At 32.1% G+C, this 18,030-nt stretch overlaps 1 protein-coding gene across 1 annotated transcript; it reads right to left on the minus strand.

Annotated features, from left to right (window-relative positions):
* Nucleotides 1-3,430: 3,430 nt before the first annotated feature.
* LOC105333051 (ALX homeobox protein 1) lies at nt 3,431-14,997 on the minus strand. Its single transcript, XM_034448680.2, has 4 exons — nt 14,511-14,997; nt 13,374-13,711; nt 4,296-4,430; nt 3,431-3,948 (listed from the first exon to the last, which is right to left on the minus strand). Exons 1-4 carry the CDS (start codon nt 14,707-14,709, stop codon nt 3,658-3,660), a joined length of 963 nt encoding a protein of 320 aa, XP_034304571.1. The 5' UTR covers nt 14,710-14,997; the 3' UTR covers nt 3,431-3,657.
* Between the last annotated feature and the right edge of the window lie 3,033 nt (nt 14,998-18,030).

The raw sequence follows: 18,030 nt of genomic DNA on the forward strand, positions 1-18,030 counted from the left end.
AAGAATTAAAATATTATCACCACGTTTTCGCAGCAAATGACTTTTTTAAATACACAGTTCAAGTGTTAAGTTATTTTTTCTTCTGTTTCCACGATTATTGGAGATGTTATCGACATGTGACCGGCCGGATAAATTATTTGCAGAAAACCAAGATTAGTCTTTTAAAGTTATGATTACATTGTATATACGTTTTCTTACACTGCTATTGTTTATATAGGAATATATATGGAATACACGTGAAAGAGAACTATATTTCAGACAGTGTATACATAATAAATTGACAGAATACTACCTGTCCAATAATAACAACTGATAACTTGATTCATGATGGCTTGGAAGTTTTCTTTTATGTTGGTAATATTGTCCTATCCGATATATTTCATTTTATCAAATAAAATTATAACATAAGTTGTCGTGATAAAATGAAATATATCGGAAAGGACAATATGAATACCGATATTAAAGGGGAAAAAAACTAACATATCTATTATATGATTAAAAAAAGGTTTTAAAAAAACCCAGATATTTCAAACAAATAATAATTATAAAACATATAAATAATAAATAATAATTAATTCCACCGCAAGTATCATTCTTTAGAAATATAAAAAGAATAAAAAATGAAATTCCGGTATAATCATTGTCAAACAGAAGAATGTCAAATGTTCTGGGTATTTTAATAAGTAATAAAATTCTTGTTGGATAATTTAAATCAAATGCAGGAAAAGGATTACAATTTTTTTTATTGATATTGTTACATACATGCAAATAGGCTAATCAAAAATCTTGGTCTATTTTGTTCATAGATATTGATAAATTGCAAAGCTGAAAATGTAAAATGACCAAAAAAAACCCGATTGTGTGTATTTGCTCTTTCACATTTCCGAAAGAAAGAATTTTCACTTATTCCTGGAGAGAAATATGTCAAGAATTATAGATTTTTCTATGAGAATATCATTCGTTAAATCATATTCTTGATTTAAATATTAAATTTTATCGAAAACTTGTCCCTTATATTTTCTTAAAATTGAATGAAACCAATCCATTGCATTGTTTAAACTCTATAATTAAATAAATCAGATAACGGTATTATTTAAAACTTTAAAAAATTATGCCCATAAACATATACTAGAATCTTTTTTAAAACTGTGTATTATTAAGAATTTTTTGCGCTCTCTCTCTCTCTCTCTCTCTCTCTCTCTCTCTCTCTCTCTCTCTCTCTCTCTCTCTCTCTCTCTCTCTCTCTCTCTGCATCTAAACCTTAAAGTTCTAATGTTAAATTGTAGATAGACAATATGTGATTGACCTTCATAACAACCTTTATACAAAAAAATTCTACATGAATATACCTGTACTGAATCCTTTCATCTTTGAAGTTTTGACAAATGGTAAGTATATTCTTTCTCATTTCTTATTGGAAATACTGATCTTTTTTGCAGAGCAATAAATATTACTTTGCATAGAATTATATCTTTTCATATTCAGATTTAAATAAAAGTAAAATAGCCTGTTGAACTTGGAAATAAGACGGAACTAAGGAATATTTCAACAAATCTACACTGCACAAGTAAAGTTTCAAACTCCCTTGTAATATATTTAGTGATTATGATATAGTATACTTGGTCGCGACATAATTATTTGGATTTCACTTTATCATATCTCGATTTATAGCATATTGTTGTGTATATTTTCAAAGATTTTTGGCCTGAAAATGATCGGTTGGATTTATTCATTCTCAGATATTGTGTTTGAATTCAATGGGAAAATAATTTTTTTATTTTACTATGTTACAAATTAAAATGTAAAGATTGCTACTTTAATAGATTTTGCATTTATGTACCTTACAATGCTTTGTATGTTCTTGCTACGCTGATTTGGGAATTTATTTCTCTTTTACTAAATTATTTGCAAATTCTATTTTGCAAAATATCAGTGATATAAATTAAATACACTGTATATTAAATAATTATATCGTTTACTCTTTATTCATTATTATAAAAAAGAAGTTGTTTTTTTCAAATGTACTATGTTTTTTTCCTCTCTAAAGAACACAATTTTGTGAATTTTCCTATAATAACTAGGATAATTGTGATTAAATGGCCATGGAAAATTTCCCTTTTAACCGATGGTAAGAAATGGCCGTTCTGTGTCAGCTGCCAAACGTATATGTCACACTGCCTATTGATAATGCTATCAACGCTTTATACATAATTAAGATAGTTTACATGTACTAGAATGTGTTGTATATCAATCTGTACATACATTATCACCCTAGACTGACCAAACGGCTCCCGAAACACGTGTAAAATGGGTTGTCTGTACCCCGGCAAGACCAGCGCATTACATAAACATGATGTGCTTAGCTCGACACGTCTGTCAAGCACTTGTCAGCTTCAATTGGACGTCATCACGAGGCTCTTCAGTCTAAGAGGCATCTCTCTACCTCCGGAGGGGGAGCTCTCTAACTGTACTTCATTATTATGGTATTTATCATTAGTAACTCAATTCCCGATGAAAATAAAGATACGCTGAGAAAGAAGCCTTCTTCTATCGCCGCTCATTTGCCTTTATTATGATATTTGTTTATGCAGTAAAATTATATTTGCATAGAACACATTCTTATCCGTATTTTTCTGATGTTTTGTCTCGAGGTTTCTTTTTCTTCCCGATAATGTAATTTACCTAATACCCCTTATTTTTGTGGCATTCTGAATTAACTTGTAGAGAAATGGCTGGATGTTTTGTAACTATCATTAGTGTGTTGTCAATGAACAGCAAGTTGCTCTTCTGATGTTTTGTTTTGGGTTTTTTTTTAAAGATTTTTATTTTGCACATTGTTATAGCTCTGTTAATTCAGGGTCTGGATGCTCAACAAATAACCCACCAGATCTACCTTAGAATTTCAAATATTATTTTTAAACATAAATTATATCACTTGGTATAGGAAAATTCAATGGCATATACATCCTGTACATGTATTTCATGTTCAAATTTGAATATTTTCCGATAACTTTATACAGAGCTCATTTATTCAAGGAGATAAATAAAGTCTAAAAATGGCCACGACCATTGAGCCCCCTTAATATCAATTGTTGAATATTTTTGACCGGTGTGATTATGAACTGTTATGAACTACACTTTGAAAATTGCGTATTTCTTACAAACTATGCATAATATATAGTGCAGTGACCCGATTTTAAGTAAAATGTGATTACTATGAATTACGTGATTTCTTATCATTCTAACGTGTATCGGTAGTGAGAACATTAATGGGTTTGAAATAAGGTAAAATGGGCGTATCTCTCTAATATCTTTTTTGAATTTGTGCTCCGTCGTCATCAAACACTAAATGTGCTTGTAGATATTGAACCCGATAACAAAAAACTAAGCCAAGCAAGACCCGACGCAAAACAGAACATGGAGAAGGAAAAAGAGGTTAATGATTTTTATATACAAAATACATAATCCTTTCCGTATCCCAGCTGTAGCTTACAAACACATATAAAGTCAGTTGGTGGCACATTTTGTTAAATAAATTTGAGTCAATCTGATAACTTTTTCCAAACTTCATACAACATCTATGTACACTTACGTCACAATAAGTACAGTGTCCATTTCTTAGAGGCAAAACGTTACATTTATTTTTCACATTTAATTTCATTTGCCGTAAGCACCGAATATTCCCATGGCTACCCCATGTTCATGGGCTTTCAGTCTAAGAGCGGCAATACTGGTGCTTCTTCTTTCCGAATTTTCGCAGGGGTCAAGAGGTGGGGACTGTGACACCGGAAGTGACATCGTTGGCTGATGACTAACCGGATATGACGACAGGTGACTTGGATGGGCTAGTCCCATAAAATTTGGCACAGTTGATTGGGATGCCATGCAAGTGGAGTTTTGCATTGAGTAAGGAATCTGAGGAGTCGTCGCCCAAGGGTTGTGCTGGAGCTAAACATAAAGTAAACAACAGAATGTTAAACATTGCAAAACAGCATTTTTTTTTAAAAATGAAACTGAAATTGCTGTGTCCTTTGCTATTTTTCTTTCCTACAATGACATGGTTACTAAAATATTTCGATTGTCTACAAAACTGCTTATATCTTAATTGAAACCAAATTTGCCTTTTCTATAACAATGAAAGATAAACCGGTAAACGAATTCATTAAATGAAGAATTTAATTTATCCATATACATGTAGTTGTACAAGCATCATTTGAAATTTTGACTAACAGATTAATAATTTGCTATAAACATATCTTAATCACTTAATTCAACTAAGCTTTTTTTTCACTCACCTGTGAGTATGCGTCGTGTCTTGGAGTAAGCTGGAAGTCATACGGGTTAGTACCCCCGGTCATCGCCCGCATCCCCTGAAGCTGACCAAACCTCTCCCTCTTCCTCCATTTTGCCCGCCGGTTTTGAAACCAAACCTGAAAAAAAGATACAAATTATTAAAAATAGAAATTGCCATGTTTTATTGTCTTATGTTCTCTGTTCATTCTACTCACAATACAGCGTTATTTATCTATGTTTTATGTATGCAGAATTGCTCCTTTGATTAACAGTATTGTGTTTTTGTACTTTACATTGTGGCATCTTTATGTTGCATCTTGTACTTTGTCATTTATTATATTATTTAATAAATGACCATTCTTATTACTTAATCAATGTCTTGAGTTGTATTGTGTCAAACGGAGCACCACCATATCAGTTATCCATAAAGATACAAAATATTAATTTTGTTGAAAACAGAATTACAACACATGTTATCGTCATGTCTTTGAAGGCAAAATTCTCAAAGTGAAGACAAAATGATTACGAATGCTGAAAATAGTAATACATGTACATGTATTATGCTGAAAATAGTAAATATTATATCTAAAACAATACAAAAAAATATATATTTAGGGGCAAATATTCTGCTAACGACATAGAGTCGACCATAAGCTAAATCAAAACCTCTTATATTCGGTAATATGATCAAATCATTCAAGTATAATTATTTCATTGATAATTTTATAAGGTGTGGATTGGCCCTCGTTATGTATTGCAGATGTACGATCCATGAACTCGCATTTAACCAATTAAGTTGCAGTAAATCAATTAAGATCTTCATTTATTTGAATCCCAAGATGAAACGTAAGAAGATCTCATTTAAATATTTCAGCTGGTCTTGCAGAAAAACAAACCAAACGTCCAGTTTGTAGCATTTGAAGTGCTACTCACTTGTCCGAACTGGACTTTAATCTAAAGAAAAGCGAATTTTACACAAACAGACATGTGTGTAAATAAATCGGCAGAAAATGGTTCAAATTAAGCTTTATTGAATTTGGCAGAGTACATGGACTTCTCGGCGGTAGCTAATGAACGCCACATGTCTCCCTGCGGCTGCGGTGTTCAGATAGTTGAAAGTCATATACCTGGTCGAGTATCGACCCATGCACTTTAAAGACCCCCGAAATACGAGTCACTACAGCTTTCCCTTAGCTTTATGCTCAAATTATGTTTTAATTATTCGTTTGGCAATACAAGGGATAAAACCAAACCAGAAATAACATCGTTTTTCTTTTAAGATACATGTATATTATTTCAGATGCCATTCGAAGTCTGCGTCCGACAGACGGGGTGTTTGAGGGTTTTAGTAGAAGCTTTGATGCACTAAGCTCAATGGGAGTTATCATTTAATTAAAATATTCATTTGTCTGCATGTCTTCTATAATTAAGAAATATTTTTAACTATCCCATTATGTGCTCAACATATTTTCAAAGCAAGGTCAACAAAGCAAAAGATGTCTCGGATACGGTATGTGGTATTTTATTTTAAAAACTCATTTTCGTGAGTTTCTTTGTCACACGATAAAATGAAAATAACTGTACATAAATGCACATCAGGCGTTAAAAAGGACTTATCAGAAATTCACTATAAAGCTTATAAATGAACATTTTCTATTTTTTTTTAATCAAAATTTCGAAACAGTTAATGAATAGAGAGAGAGAGAGAGAGAGAGAGAGAGAGAGAGAGAGAGAGAGAGAGAGAGAGAGATATTTGTCTGAAAATTGGTATTTTCTCTGCTTGACTCAACAAATCCTTACAAAAATGATAATCTTTCGCCGAAGTATGTGCATAGTATACATGTAGATAGGAATGCGGCCCCTGTCGACTAAGTGTACATTACCGATAAAAATCGCGCCTAACGAACGCTTTTTCATTGAATCTGTTCTGATAAAACCCTTTAAGCTTTATATCATAAAAGTTTATTATCTCATTTGAAAAGTGGGCGTGTCTTCAATTACTAAACAAAGCTCAAATGCTAATATGTTTCTTCTTTTATGAATGAGGTTCTAATGAAAAATCATAAGAATTTTGTCTTGGATAAAGAAAACTCGTGGCGCATCCAACTCAGACAGTTGTTTTTAAGTTTACATCTTAATTAATTTCGAGTTGCCTCGGTTAAAAGTAAATCATAAAAAAGAAAATCTAGTTAATTTGAAATTTTCACGATACGAAATGCTAAAAGTCTCAAAATAAAGACAAAACTGATCGTCAAAGAGCTAATGAGTGAAAGTAAAACGCCGCTTTTTCTTATATAAATATCATTTCTTTGCCATTGCCGTCGGGTCCATTTAACAAAAAAGAGATGAAAACATTTGAAAAGTGAATAGTTTTATCGCCGGCATTGTCTGCAATAGGCCGATGACGCCGTCACGACTCGCCTCCCAACGAGCGCGCGGCACTGCAAATAGTCATTACCCACAATAACGGAATAATGTATTAATCAGATTAAGCAACAAAATTTGGACTTCCTGTTGAGTTTAATTATAGCAGTGATTACCTATCTAGCGATGTATCTTGAAATATGTCTTTCCAACGTTTTGAGATATCCAACTATTTCTTTTTGCATCCTAACCTCCGTTCTTTGCGAAAATACGAGAATAAAAGCATGGACAGATTGTAGTGAGCTATTCTCCGATGGGTGGGTGAATTCTCTAAAAACACTGATAGACTTCAAAGAATGCCCCTCATGCATTGATATGATATATTCGGCAATAAAATTCGTAGGACAGAAAATTTTAATTAAATCACAGCGCCGTTCTGAGATTGGTAAGCGGGAATGTTTTCAGATGTCGATTTAATGTTACGTATTTCCAGATTACTGTCTGTTTTCCAGCCGCATGACCCTCATTAAACGTTCTAATTCTCGGGGATTCTATCTAAAAGCATCAAGCGATCATTCAATTTTTTTCTTCTTGCATGATTCTTAATTGATCCAAGAATATAACAGGAGATTAATTTCCAGTTAGCGGCAATAACGGAATCGTGCTAATTTCATTTATTATGTGTAAGCTAACACTCGGAGTGCATCACAGATTGAATCGCTATTTTCTCACCATTAGACTGATCAGTTTATAAGAGCTTCTCTCTTGAGACAGACGTTTCATCATCATTGATCAACATGTGTTACATTCGATAGTGTATCAAATAATTCGTAAAAGGGAGATAACTCGCACTTGATTTCTAGATTCATCATTTTGTATCATAGAAGATGTTGAGGTTAGGTAACTTTTAATTAAAAAAGCGGCTAAAATGATTCAAGATATGACGGTTTATAAGAGTTCGCGAGATACCTTAACATTCTCGAAAAGTTACGAAACGAAGTGAAAAACCATTAAGATTGTTTAGACTGATTTTACTCACTATGTTTGATCATAATCTAATAACTTGTTTGAAATGTTTTATAATTTAAACGCGTATTTGAATGATAATGATATATTTTGAAAATGATAATATTGTGTCATTAGACATTCCGCTTTCATTTTAAACAATCTTTCATTATTCAGAATTGATCTTTATCCTTCATTATTCACAGTTCTTAGATTGAAATACCGGTATTATTTTTTTGTTCGTCTAGAACAACAATAAACTGATTAATGAAAATTGCAAAATGTGATACAAAACTTATTAATTGATAATTGATAACAAAATAACGAAAACATATCATAATATATTCTATGAAGAAATCACGTTATTTTAAACACCGTGTTTGTAATTATCAAAATACTATTGACAATCATCTCGTAAACTCCCAAGTAATCAAAATATGGTACAATTTTAAGCGCTCTTTTTGAACTTTGAATCAATGAATGGTATATATGAAAAGATTAAAATAACTATAAAAAGTCTTGATGATTTTTATAATTTCAGCAGTAATAAAAAGTAGACTTTTAGGCGATAGATCAAATAGATTTAACAAAAAAGGCCACAGTTATTATTTATCTTTCTTTTTCTCATGTTTGTTTTTATTACAAGGGTTTCAAACAGTTTTCAAATTTCTATAACAACGATATATGAACATAGATAAACTAAGTGTGAAGTTCCGCGTGTCACTAGAAAACAAAAAAATCGGGGTGAGACGGGGCTGTAAAGAGCTTTGTTTACAGTCAGAAAAACGCACGATTCAAATATCGGAAAACAACCAGCGATTCCATTTGTCCTTTAGATACCAACCAATGAAAATACATAATTTTATAAAGAGGTAGCCTGTATGGGATCTCGATGTCCTTTCCATCAACATAGATATATCATTAAAAGTTTGAATAAAGGTGAATAAAATAAGAAATAAAAGATAACATTTTTACCACAAATACATTTGATATCTTTGCAAAATTCAATCATTTTTAATTTCAATTTGGATGACTTCTATTGAAAAAAAAAATTGTTTTGGTACTTTTTGGTTCGTCAAACTATGCAATTTAAATACCAAAACTGACTTATACATGAAATGAATTAAAGAATTTTAAACAATGCTTGGATAGAATAAAAGAAATCCGTAATGTAATAAACAAAGCGAGCACTGAGCGTTACAACTTATATTATAAATCAAATTTTGTGGGTATTCCTCTAAACTTACAAGGTAATGTAACAGCTAGGCAGATATTGGAATGAACTGACTAACATATTTTATTTTTGATACCTAGAACAAAACATCATCTATTCATAATTTGATATCGTTATATCAATGACAAAATACACGCATACATTTCTCAGTATTTTGATTGAGATATTGATTAAAAACCTCCCAGAATTTTACGTTTACCCATTTCATATTAAAAAAAAACAAGAAAACGTAAACCCAAAATCTAATGATAATTTTTATGCGTTAATGTTTGTAATAATTGATGTGTTAATTCTATTGAAACAACAATCGAATGTTAAAAGTATATTTTTGTCGATTAACACAGAAGGTAAATTTTTTTTCTGAAGACAACAAGATGAGAACTGTGCCAAATGGTAATTAAAAATCCATGCCAAAAATATAAATGCATGCTTGTTTATAACTGATACATTGCGATTTTAAAGAATAACATGAAATTTACTTCTCGGCGTGAGTTTAATTGAATTTGAAAATGACTCGTAAACTCACAAATAATTCCAACAAGTGTTTTGAAGATGAGTAATCATTTGTTGTTATTAGTCATTTGTAACATTTAAATATTCATGTGTAAATAAGGAAAAAACATCGATCGTAGAAGAGTCAATCAAAAACCTCCGACAAACGAATTTCTAGAGTATGGACCCCACCGAGACTTGTGTAGATCTTCTCTGTAGCGTAGATTACGACGAGAAGCTTTCAGCCTTATAGTTGGTAATTGATAGACCAATTTTCATATTCAAATAATTGAATTATTATAACAAGATAAGTGAATCTACTTTGGCCCCTCTTTATCATCAAGCGATCAAAAGCGACACTGATGGTATATTTACATCTTTTGAGAGGTAGGAGAGTTGTCATGGAGTCTGCGGTCCGAATTCTTATAGCTCGCTCCCTAATTTTACGGCCAAGACGAAATAGCACAAAGAACCTTTACATTTCTTTAATTCAAAAAGATATTTAAACATATATAATTGATAAAAGGCTATTGAGTTCAGGTTAACAAATAAACTTCAAGCTAATTTATCCATAGACATGCTAGTCGCTTTCGTCTTCTTTTTCTTTACAAGAGAAAGAAGAAGGGTTTTTTTTATTTGAAAGAGAAAAAAAAATGAAAAAAAGTAGTGAAAGGAACTATTAAGTTCCATTATAATTAAAAGTAGATTTCAACTAATCTAAATGCACGCGCGACCAGACTTTTTGTCTCAACGCTTTCTTGGGTTTTTCTTTTGAGTGTTTGAAATCGATTGTTGTCGGGGTGAGGGAAGCTGTATTTCTGTGGGCGGGGACTCGTGCGTTGCACCCCGGGATAGCGCGTGCATCGCGGCCCCCGCTGATTCATAATAATTTGCATCAGCTGGATCGTTTTCATGCCCGCTTCTTAGATAAATACGATTATGTTGATGAGTGTTTATGTTCCCCTAACATCGACTTTTTCGACATAACCCCAATGTTTTTAACGTGCTGTGGGTCATTTTAGCGGGTCAAGATGAAAGACAGGCGAATGCATCTGTAATTTTCATATCTTCTTTAATCGTTGTATATAACATTTGTCCACGTGCAAGTTTGGCTCTTTTTTCACTTTGTCTACAAGTCTTCTAAGAAGTAATAGATTCCATATTTCATATTCACCCGGACACTTGCGGTAAAAAAGAATTATATTTTCGTTAACTGAAGGTGATTCTGGTTAATTCTGGAATGAAGTAGAAAATTAAATTTCTTCTGATGAAAAAAAGATTGCCGAGAATTAAATTAATTTCTTTCCATCGAGTTTGTTAAATAATGCCACATTTTGTCCTCTCTATTTCACACTTAGTAAAGTCAAGATTTTTTGGTAAGAGAGAATAATGTTTTTAGAAAGAAAACAAATTAAAAATGTACTTGAAAAAATTTGCCTCCCGAAGAAGCTTTACCACTTGTTTCAAGTGGCAGTTTATATTTGATGGTTTCATGTGTTTGTCGACAAAGATAAAAAGTAAATAAAAGAAAAGCATGGGATGAAACGAGTACATTTATATCATACGTATATAAGTTGGAGTGTAAATCATAAATTAAACAGCATGAATTTTATTTTGCATTTCTAATGAAAAATATTTAATGATTATTAAGGGACGGATATTTACTCGTACGTATTTAATAAAGATTCTTATTATGAATAGTTAATCATATAGAAGCAATATATTCTTATGTAATTTTCTTGAAAATAAATTTAATTAAAGAAGGCAAAAACATTTGTCTAACAATTTTTTTCATGTAGATGAACTAGTACAAAGTGTTTTTTTTAATTTTCCCACGAATATTTAATTTGGAGAATAGCATCCCTATTTCTTATTTTTACACCACAAAACGCGTTGAAAAAAATAAATTTTGGATAGTTAATATTATGTATTACAAATAAATATATTTGATAATTTCTGTTGATCAAGAAAAGAATAAGAAAAGGGGGGTTGTCAACAAACGCCAAAGCCTAATGATTTCTCATTTTTTAAAACTGTTTAATCTATGTTTTTTTTCATTCATTTTTCCTTTTTTAAGCTAAGAAAAATTAACATTTGTTTATAACGGAACACACTAAACAAATTAAATTAGAATTGAAAATAAGAATTGTATCTTTGAAGCAACAATAGAAATACTGTTAACTTTGAGAAGCAAATCAAACGATCTAAAACATTGATTCATTGAATTTTGTGTAAGTTATTTGGGTTATTTTAATTCGTAGAAGTTTTTGTGCTGATTTTTCTTTTTTAGAAAATAGAGAAATTCTCACTTAAGTGATTAGATTTCTATCAACATATTTATTTATGGCAAAGCAAAAACAAGTGAAAACTTTAGGTAGAAAAATTAAATACACCCCACTGAAAAGATAAGTTTTTAACTGTATTATGAATATGCACTTGTACTTTCATTGAAAATCAAAGTAGAAACGCTTAAAAAATACAATGTTGTTGTACTATGAAAAACAATATAATACAATTTAAAGCACCCGGATTTTATATTTGCAAACCTGATTGTAAACAATTTAAAAATGTTCTCTCAAAAATCCCATAAAAATGATTATCGGAAAAAGATAAGACATTTCTTGCTACATGTAACTGCGATTGTTCCCATGTGGAGCATGAAAGAGCCTGCATGCATTTCACTGCTTGTTTTGTTCGATTTATTTCTTTGATAAAATGACTAGATTGCAGAAAAGCATATATTTCATACCAATCTCGGTAAAAACAAACGCATTAGAACGTTTAACAGTGCGTATTATCGTATCACTGGTCACGCACACACACTTCAGATGTTCTGAGAGTCGTAAAAAGGATTTATTTGTCACTCTTATCACAAGATTACATGCATTTATAGCTAAAAAATAAGAATGGAGAATTATTTGAATTATGGAGATTTTTTATATTAAATTTTGTATTATATTCAAACCTTCTTTTAAAATCCACCAAATAGAAAAAATATGCAATACATGACTTAAGATCTCTTCCAAATATCCGAAATTAACCAAGGATGAAGCACATACATGTTAATGTATATTTTCAACAGATATTATTTTTTCAGATTAATACTTTCCAAGCAAAATAACTGCAATTCCTCATTAACATAAATTGTAATTAACCAATCGGTGAAATACGAATTTATGTTTGCGGAGATGTCAATACAAACAATTAAGCGCCCTCCCATGTTTACATGACACACGCGACATCCGGGTATTATACACCGCATAATGCGGGCACGTGTATTTGTCTTCCACACCCCTAACACCCGTGCCGAGTAATCCACAAAATTCTTCGGCGGGGGGTGGGGGTGGGGTGCAGGCTGCATATGTCAGCCGTTTCACAGGGTGATTGTGTGCTTTTTAAATTTTAAATCTGATACGTTTGAAATATTTCAAAATCTTAAATGTGATAACCTTTTGATTAAAATAGTTTAAAATCTGAAATGTGAAAACCCTTCTTTAAAAATGTTGGTTCAAATAATTGATAGATAAGCCATTTTCATAAAAGTATTTTCAAAGTTTGTGAATATTGTGAGGCTTGAAAATTAAAGCTAGATTATTTTTGCTGAAAAATCATAAGGACTATCAATAATAAAGAAATTCAGATTAATTCTAGGGACATTTCGTCAATGCTGCCACAAAGTTTCACCTCTGTCACCAAAATACACCAAAAAATTCGACCTCAACCATCCAAATATACCAACAAGTTTTTGCATGCATCGGGTATTCTATCTCCTCCACCAAAATAATCATATCAGTAAATTTTTGACATCTACCATCGAACTACAGTAATAAGTTATAAAATGTATTCTCACACTATTACGCAATACATGTATATCAATACGTTACTGCATGTGTTCTACATGACTGTACCTCTGTCATCGATGTATACCGATATTTTATGCGTCACATATATTTTTTTATATGTATAGTGAGTAGTTCTTCTTTACCTGGACTCTGGCCTCGGTAAGGTTACAGCGGAGCGCCAGTTGTTCCCGGGCGTACACATCCGGATAATGAGTCTTCTGGAAAACTCTCTCCATCTCTTCTAACTGGAAACTGGTGAACGTCGTTCGATTCCGTCGCTTTTTGCTTTTGTCTCCATCACTCATGTCATCTTTCTTGACATCGTCGCCTTCGTTGTCCTCTGATTCTTGTTTGATAAATTTTTCGGGAGAGTTTGGTCCGGACTTTCCGCTATTTCCAGGAGAATCCATCTTGTCCATGTTCGATGAAACGTTTTCGTTCGAACCATTGTGGATAGATTTGTTAATTTCTCTTTCCATGTCTGAAGAAATAGAAAATAAACAAAATATAAAAGTAAACACTAAAAATAATAAATTACTGTATTAAAAATATGGTCTCTTTGTAGAAAAACAATACTGTGTTTTTAAATTCCATAAATTAAGTATTTACATGCGACATTTTTGGAGAACAATCAGAATTCCAATTTCATATTTAGAAATCCTTTGCAAATTCGCAGTAATTTTGCAGCTTGAAGCTCTTTGGAACTAATGAAATTCCTTCGGAGAAAGAAGAAATTACTAAATTTCACACTCAATAAAAACCATCCGTGGTGAATATAGTTGTTATCCGTGAGCAGTAGACTTTGATCGTTATCAAAAAATTGAGTTATATGGCGGCTTACTAAGATTATTAACATAAATAAATAGCAATTTATCTTGATTGAAAGTAATCAAATTTATTATTTCCAATCAACAGGCAATCGTGGCGAATAGAATGGCTTACTAACAAGATCATCTTAACCTTTCAAAGATAAAGATAATTTATGATCATTGAAATAAAGAACACTTGAAATACGATGGTGTTAAGAAAACCACAATTCTGACATTTCCAGATATCACAGCTTAACATATTAAGATGTAACAACTTTTTAGTGTGATTTAAAAGTTTTTGGATTTTTATTTCAAAGAGGATATTAATATTTATCTGTATTAGAAATTATTTCAATTACTAGTAGTTTTCCAAATATCTTTCCTCATGAAAATTATAGTGGATCAAAACAATCTGAAATAAATAAATGGTTATTTCTATAAGATGGTATACCAAATAATTAATTAACCAACCTTTATTGATTCGCTCTAACGAAAGGCCATCTCGACCACGGGTTCCGAGAATTCCTTCAATTGTGTGTTGGTTGTAGGATTCTGGCCTGTGTCCTAGGGTAAGATCGGGGGGACGGGGCATGGTCCCTCCCAACATGTCCAAACCCCCAGGACCACGCATGGCATCGGTCATGCTCGCGTAATCCGAAAACATAGACATTTTTGCAAACAAAAAATTATATTTTCTGAATTTCGCAGAGAAAATAATTTGGTATAAGCCGTGTGGATTTTCAAAGAATCTTAACTCCAGACAAATCACTTCTCTATGTTGGTGATATCCAAGCAAGATGAGTTCAAAGTTGTAGTCTTCAAGTCGCAGAGTTAGCTTTACCTCAAAATTTTTCGGATCGTTGCCTCTTGTATAAATATAGCAGAGTAAGGAGGGGCAGTCGCCGTGTACAACAGTAGATATATGTAGCAGAGAGGAGTCGGAGAGCGCCTTCCAAAGCTAGCTCCCCGGGATATCACCCTTCTGTTTAATTATGTATGGGCCCAGAACAGAATGAAAACCTTGACACGTCTGCAAAGATCCCTACCCGGAGATATTCTGCTATGTCAGGACCACAAACCGACCCACCACTTTCGACATGTGTGAATATGTTTGCATAAAATATAATGCAGTTGCTTGATACTTCCCCCGCAGAAGGTAATTTTTGGCGCGCTTGTGACGTAATGTCAATATTGCGATGCCATATTGGCTAATCCGCGAAACCAGGCGCTTTACACGTTGACCATACCCTAAACCTCGGCTAAACGCCACTTTACTCTCGCGCAATCCGTCACTGTATTAGATGCTTATAGGTGCTAATGAGGAACCACTTTAACCTTGCGTTATTTATGATCTAATCTATATGATACACAGATAGAAGCAAGACACCATGCAATTCACTTAAAAGCAAATCGACGCCAATGGCTGGAAAAGTATATACGTAATTGAATTTTTCAATCTTTAATGATAAGAAATGATGCCAAGATTTTTTCTCATTCAAAGACTCATCAGAGCGATCGCTGTTTAAAGGAAATGGTTGATTTTGATAATGTTATTTTGAAATCTACGGAAGTTTTTATTTTATTAATCTGAATTAAACTTTAGTTCTTTGCTCTCATGGTAATTTTTTTTTTACATTCAAACTCATTATTAAGAGACTTTTGATCTTGTTTTAAATCCATCTCATTATTTCTTTCTACAACATATTAAAGTACAAGTAGCAGATATCAAACAGAATGCTATTTAATAATGGAAATAAATTTATGACAAATGATAAAACTAATAGTTACCAAAATTTGTCCGTTTGGTTTATAACGAATAACTTTCAAAACATTAAGTAATTTTCAAAAATGAAAATTTCTCTTTTATTTTCGGTTGCAACTGGCATATATATTCACAACATCATTAGTTATGAATGCGAAAAACGTCTTACATTGGAAAAAGAAGATCAACAGTTCATTTAAAATCTTTCTTCAACCTGAGATTAAATTAAACGTTGAAACAAAATTTATTCCCAACGGACAGAGTTCAACATGTTGCAGACAACTTAACTGTCGTGTGCATGATTTTTTCGGGGGGGGGGGGGGGGGTCAATGGTGAGGTGAATATTTGATTTTATTGCATAATGACATAAGTTTGTATTAGGGACTTATACTCTCTCTCTCTCTCTCTCTCTCTCTCTCTCTCTCTCTGAGCAAAATATTCGGCATAGATAATGCAATGATCAACACGGAGACACCGACTACAGCATTATACAGTTTGCGCTTGACATGTCGTATACTAAAATGCATTACATTCTCCGAGCAAAAGAATAAAGGGAACACCAAATACCAGACAGTACAGCAAAAACAGAAGTACTGAGAAAGAAAGAAGAAAAGTGCTCGCAACGACAAACCACATGGCCTGAAACTCGAAGTAAACACAGTCTAACTATTCCGTATCAAATCTTATACCCCGAAACCCAGCTGTGAAAGTAATTGAATTTAATCAACATCTAATATGCATTTTCATTTTTATCAAAACTCTCCAGCGTCGAAGCGGAGTAATTTTGACTGGCTCTTGTGGAGAGCGCGCGGCGGGAAAGGGTACTGCATAATCTAGCGAACATGTTATGTGCACATTACATCGGAACCGCGTATGAAACGCAATAATAACTCCACATCATATCAACTTTCTTTTTTTAATAAATGTAAATGAACATTAATTCTATGAACTAACTTCTAATGCGAAGCGATTATGCTACAAGGTGTGAGTGGTTTTGCAAGGGTATTCTGTACTAGCGTGAATCGATAAAAGCAGAGATCACAGAGTAACACGTTCCAACCATATTGCATTTTATGGGTTTTATATTCCGTAATGTGTGTTATATACAAGTAGGTATACAGAGAGACAGTCTAATGCAATTTCAGATGGTTATAAATTTCAACCAAATATCTTAATTCCCGTTTTCTTTAATGGTTTGACCGAAATATTCCTGAAGTTCAAAAGTAAGGAATATTTCTGTGAATGAAAAGAATACAACGCAAGTTTCGATAGCGAAATGTGTTATTGTGAATAAAAAAAAACTTGCTTTGCTACTGTTGTTTATTAAATTCATATGAGGAGAAGAACGGAGGAAAGGCTTCAGAATTATTTCGGAATTCAAAGAAAGGTTTCTAGAATTCGTCTCATTCATGAGAATGTTATTGGAATGAAAAATGTTCAGTAGATATTTCAATATGTGTTCTTTATTAAGAATATGCAGTAACTTTAAATTGTAAGAATTAAAATCCAAAAGATATATACCAGGTATGATAATTTTCAAACAAAAGTTAAATATTCTTGCAAAGTTCTTGTACCGTACATGCAACTGGTAATTTTTTCGACAGTTTATAAACGAATTTATACCCAAATCGACTCGTGCTAATTTTTCACAAACTGAATGTTAGCCTATCATTTGCAACTAAATGTTTCTCAAGTTGACTTAACAATAGGCAGAATATTAACTTAATATTGATTTAAAGGCATTTTTAACGCACAACTATTCCATGATAATATGCAATTCCATGATATAATTAATCATTTTTTTGGGCTATTTACTGTAAAAGTATCTATCTTTAAAGTATCTATGATACAATTATCAAAAACTTATAAAGATTATTCTGTAAGACGGATAAATTCATATAATAACCGTAAATACATTTTGACGTGAAATTTGATTTCTCCGAATATTTAAATAGAATACTAGTAGCATAATGATAACACTACTTAACATTAAACAGCACATACACAGCACTTTAATTGTTTATAATTTGTTTGAATTTTTTTTCAGAGAAGATAAAATGGTTGCAAATAGGCACGTAAAATGTAAATAGTTAATTATCATAAATAATATCACAGCTCTATTATATACGAACATTTCCTTTTGCTTCAAATCGTGCTACTAACGTAATTCTGCATGTAACTGTCATTTATCTAAAACCAAAATGTAGAAACCGAATTGTATTAGTATCT

Source organism: Magallana gigas, chromosome 5 (genome assembly GCF_963853765.1).
Source record: "Magallana gigas chromosome 5, xbMagGiga1.1, whole genome shotgun sequence".
NCBI classification, from domain to species: Eukaryota; Metazoa; Mollusca; class Bivalvia; order Ostreida; family Ostreidae; genus Magallana; species Magallana gigas.

What these genes read in the sequence shown, in the direction of transcription:
- LOC105333051 (XM_034448680.2), bottom strand. Translation starts at nt 14,709, where the DNA reads ATGTCTATGTTTTCGGATTACGCGAGCATGACCGATGCCATGCGTGGT. An exon ending in TTACCGAGGCCAGAGTCCAG is followed by an intron (nt 4,431 to 13,373) that starts GTAAAGAAGAAC and finishes TCTTTTTTTCAG; the next exon opens with GTTTGGTTTCAAAACCGGCG. An exon ending in GACACGACGCATACTCACAG is followed by an intron (nt 3,949 to 4,295) that starts GTGAGTGAAAAA and finishes CTTTATGTTTAG; the next exon opens with CTCCAGCACAACCCTTGGGC.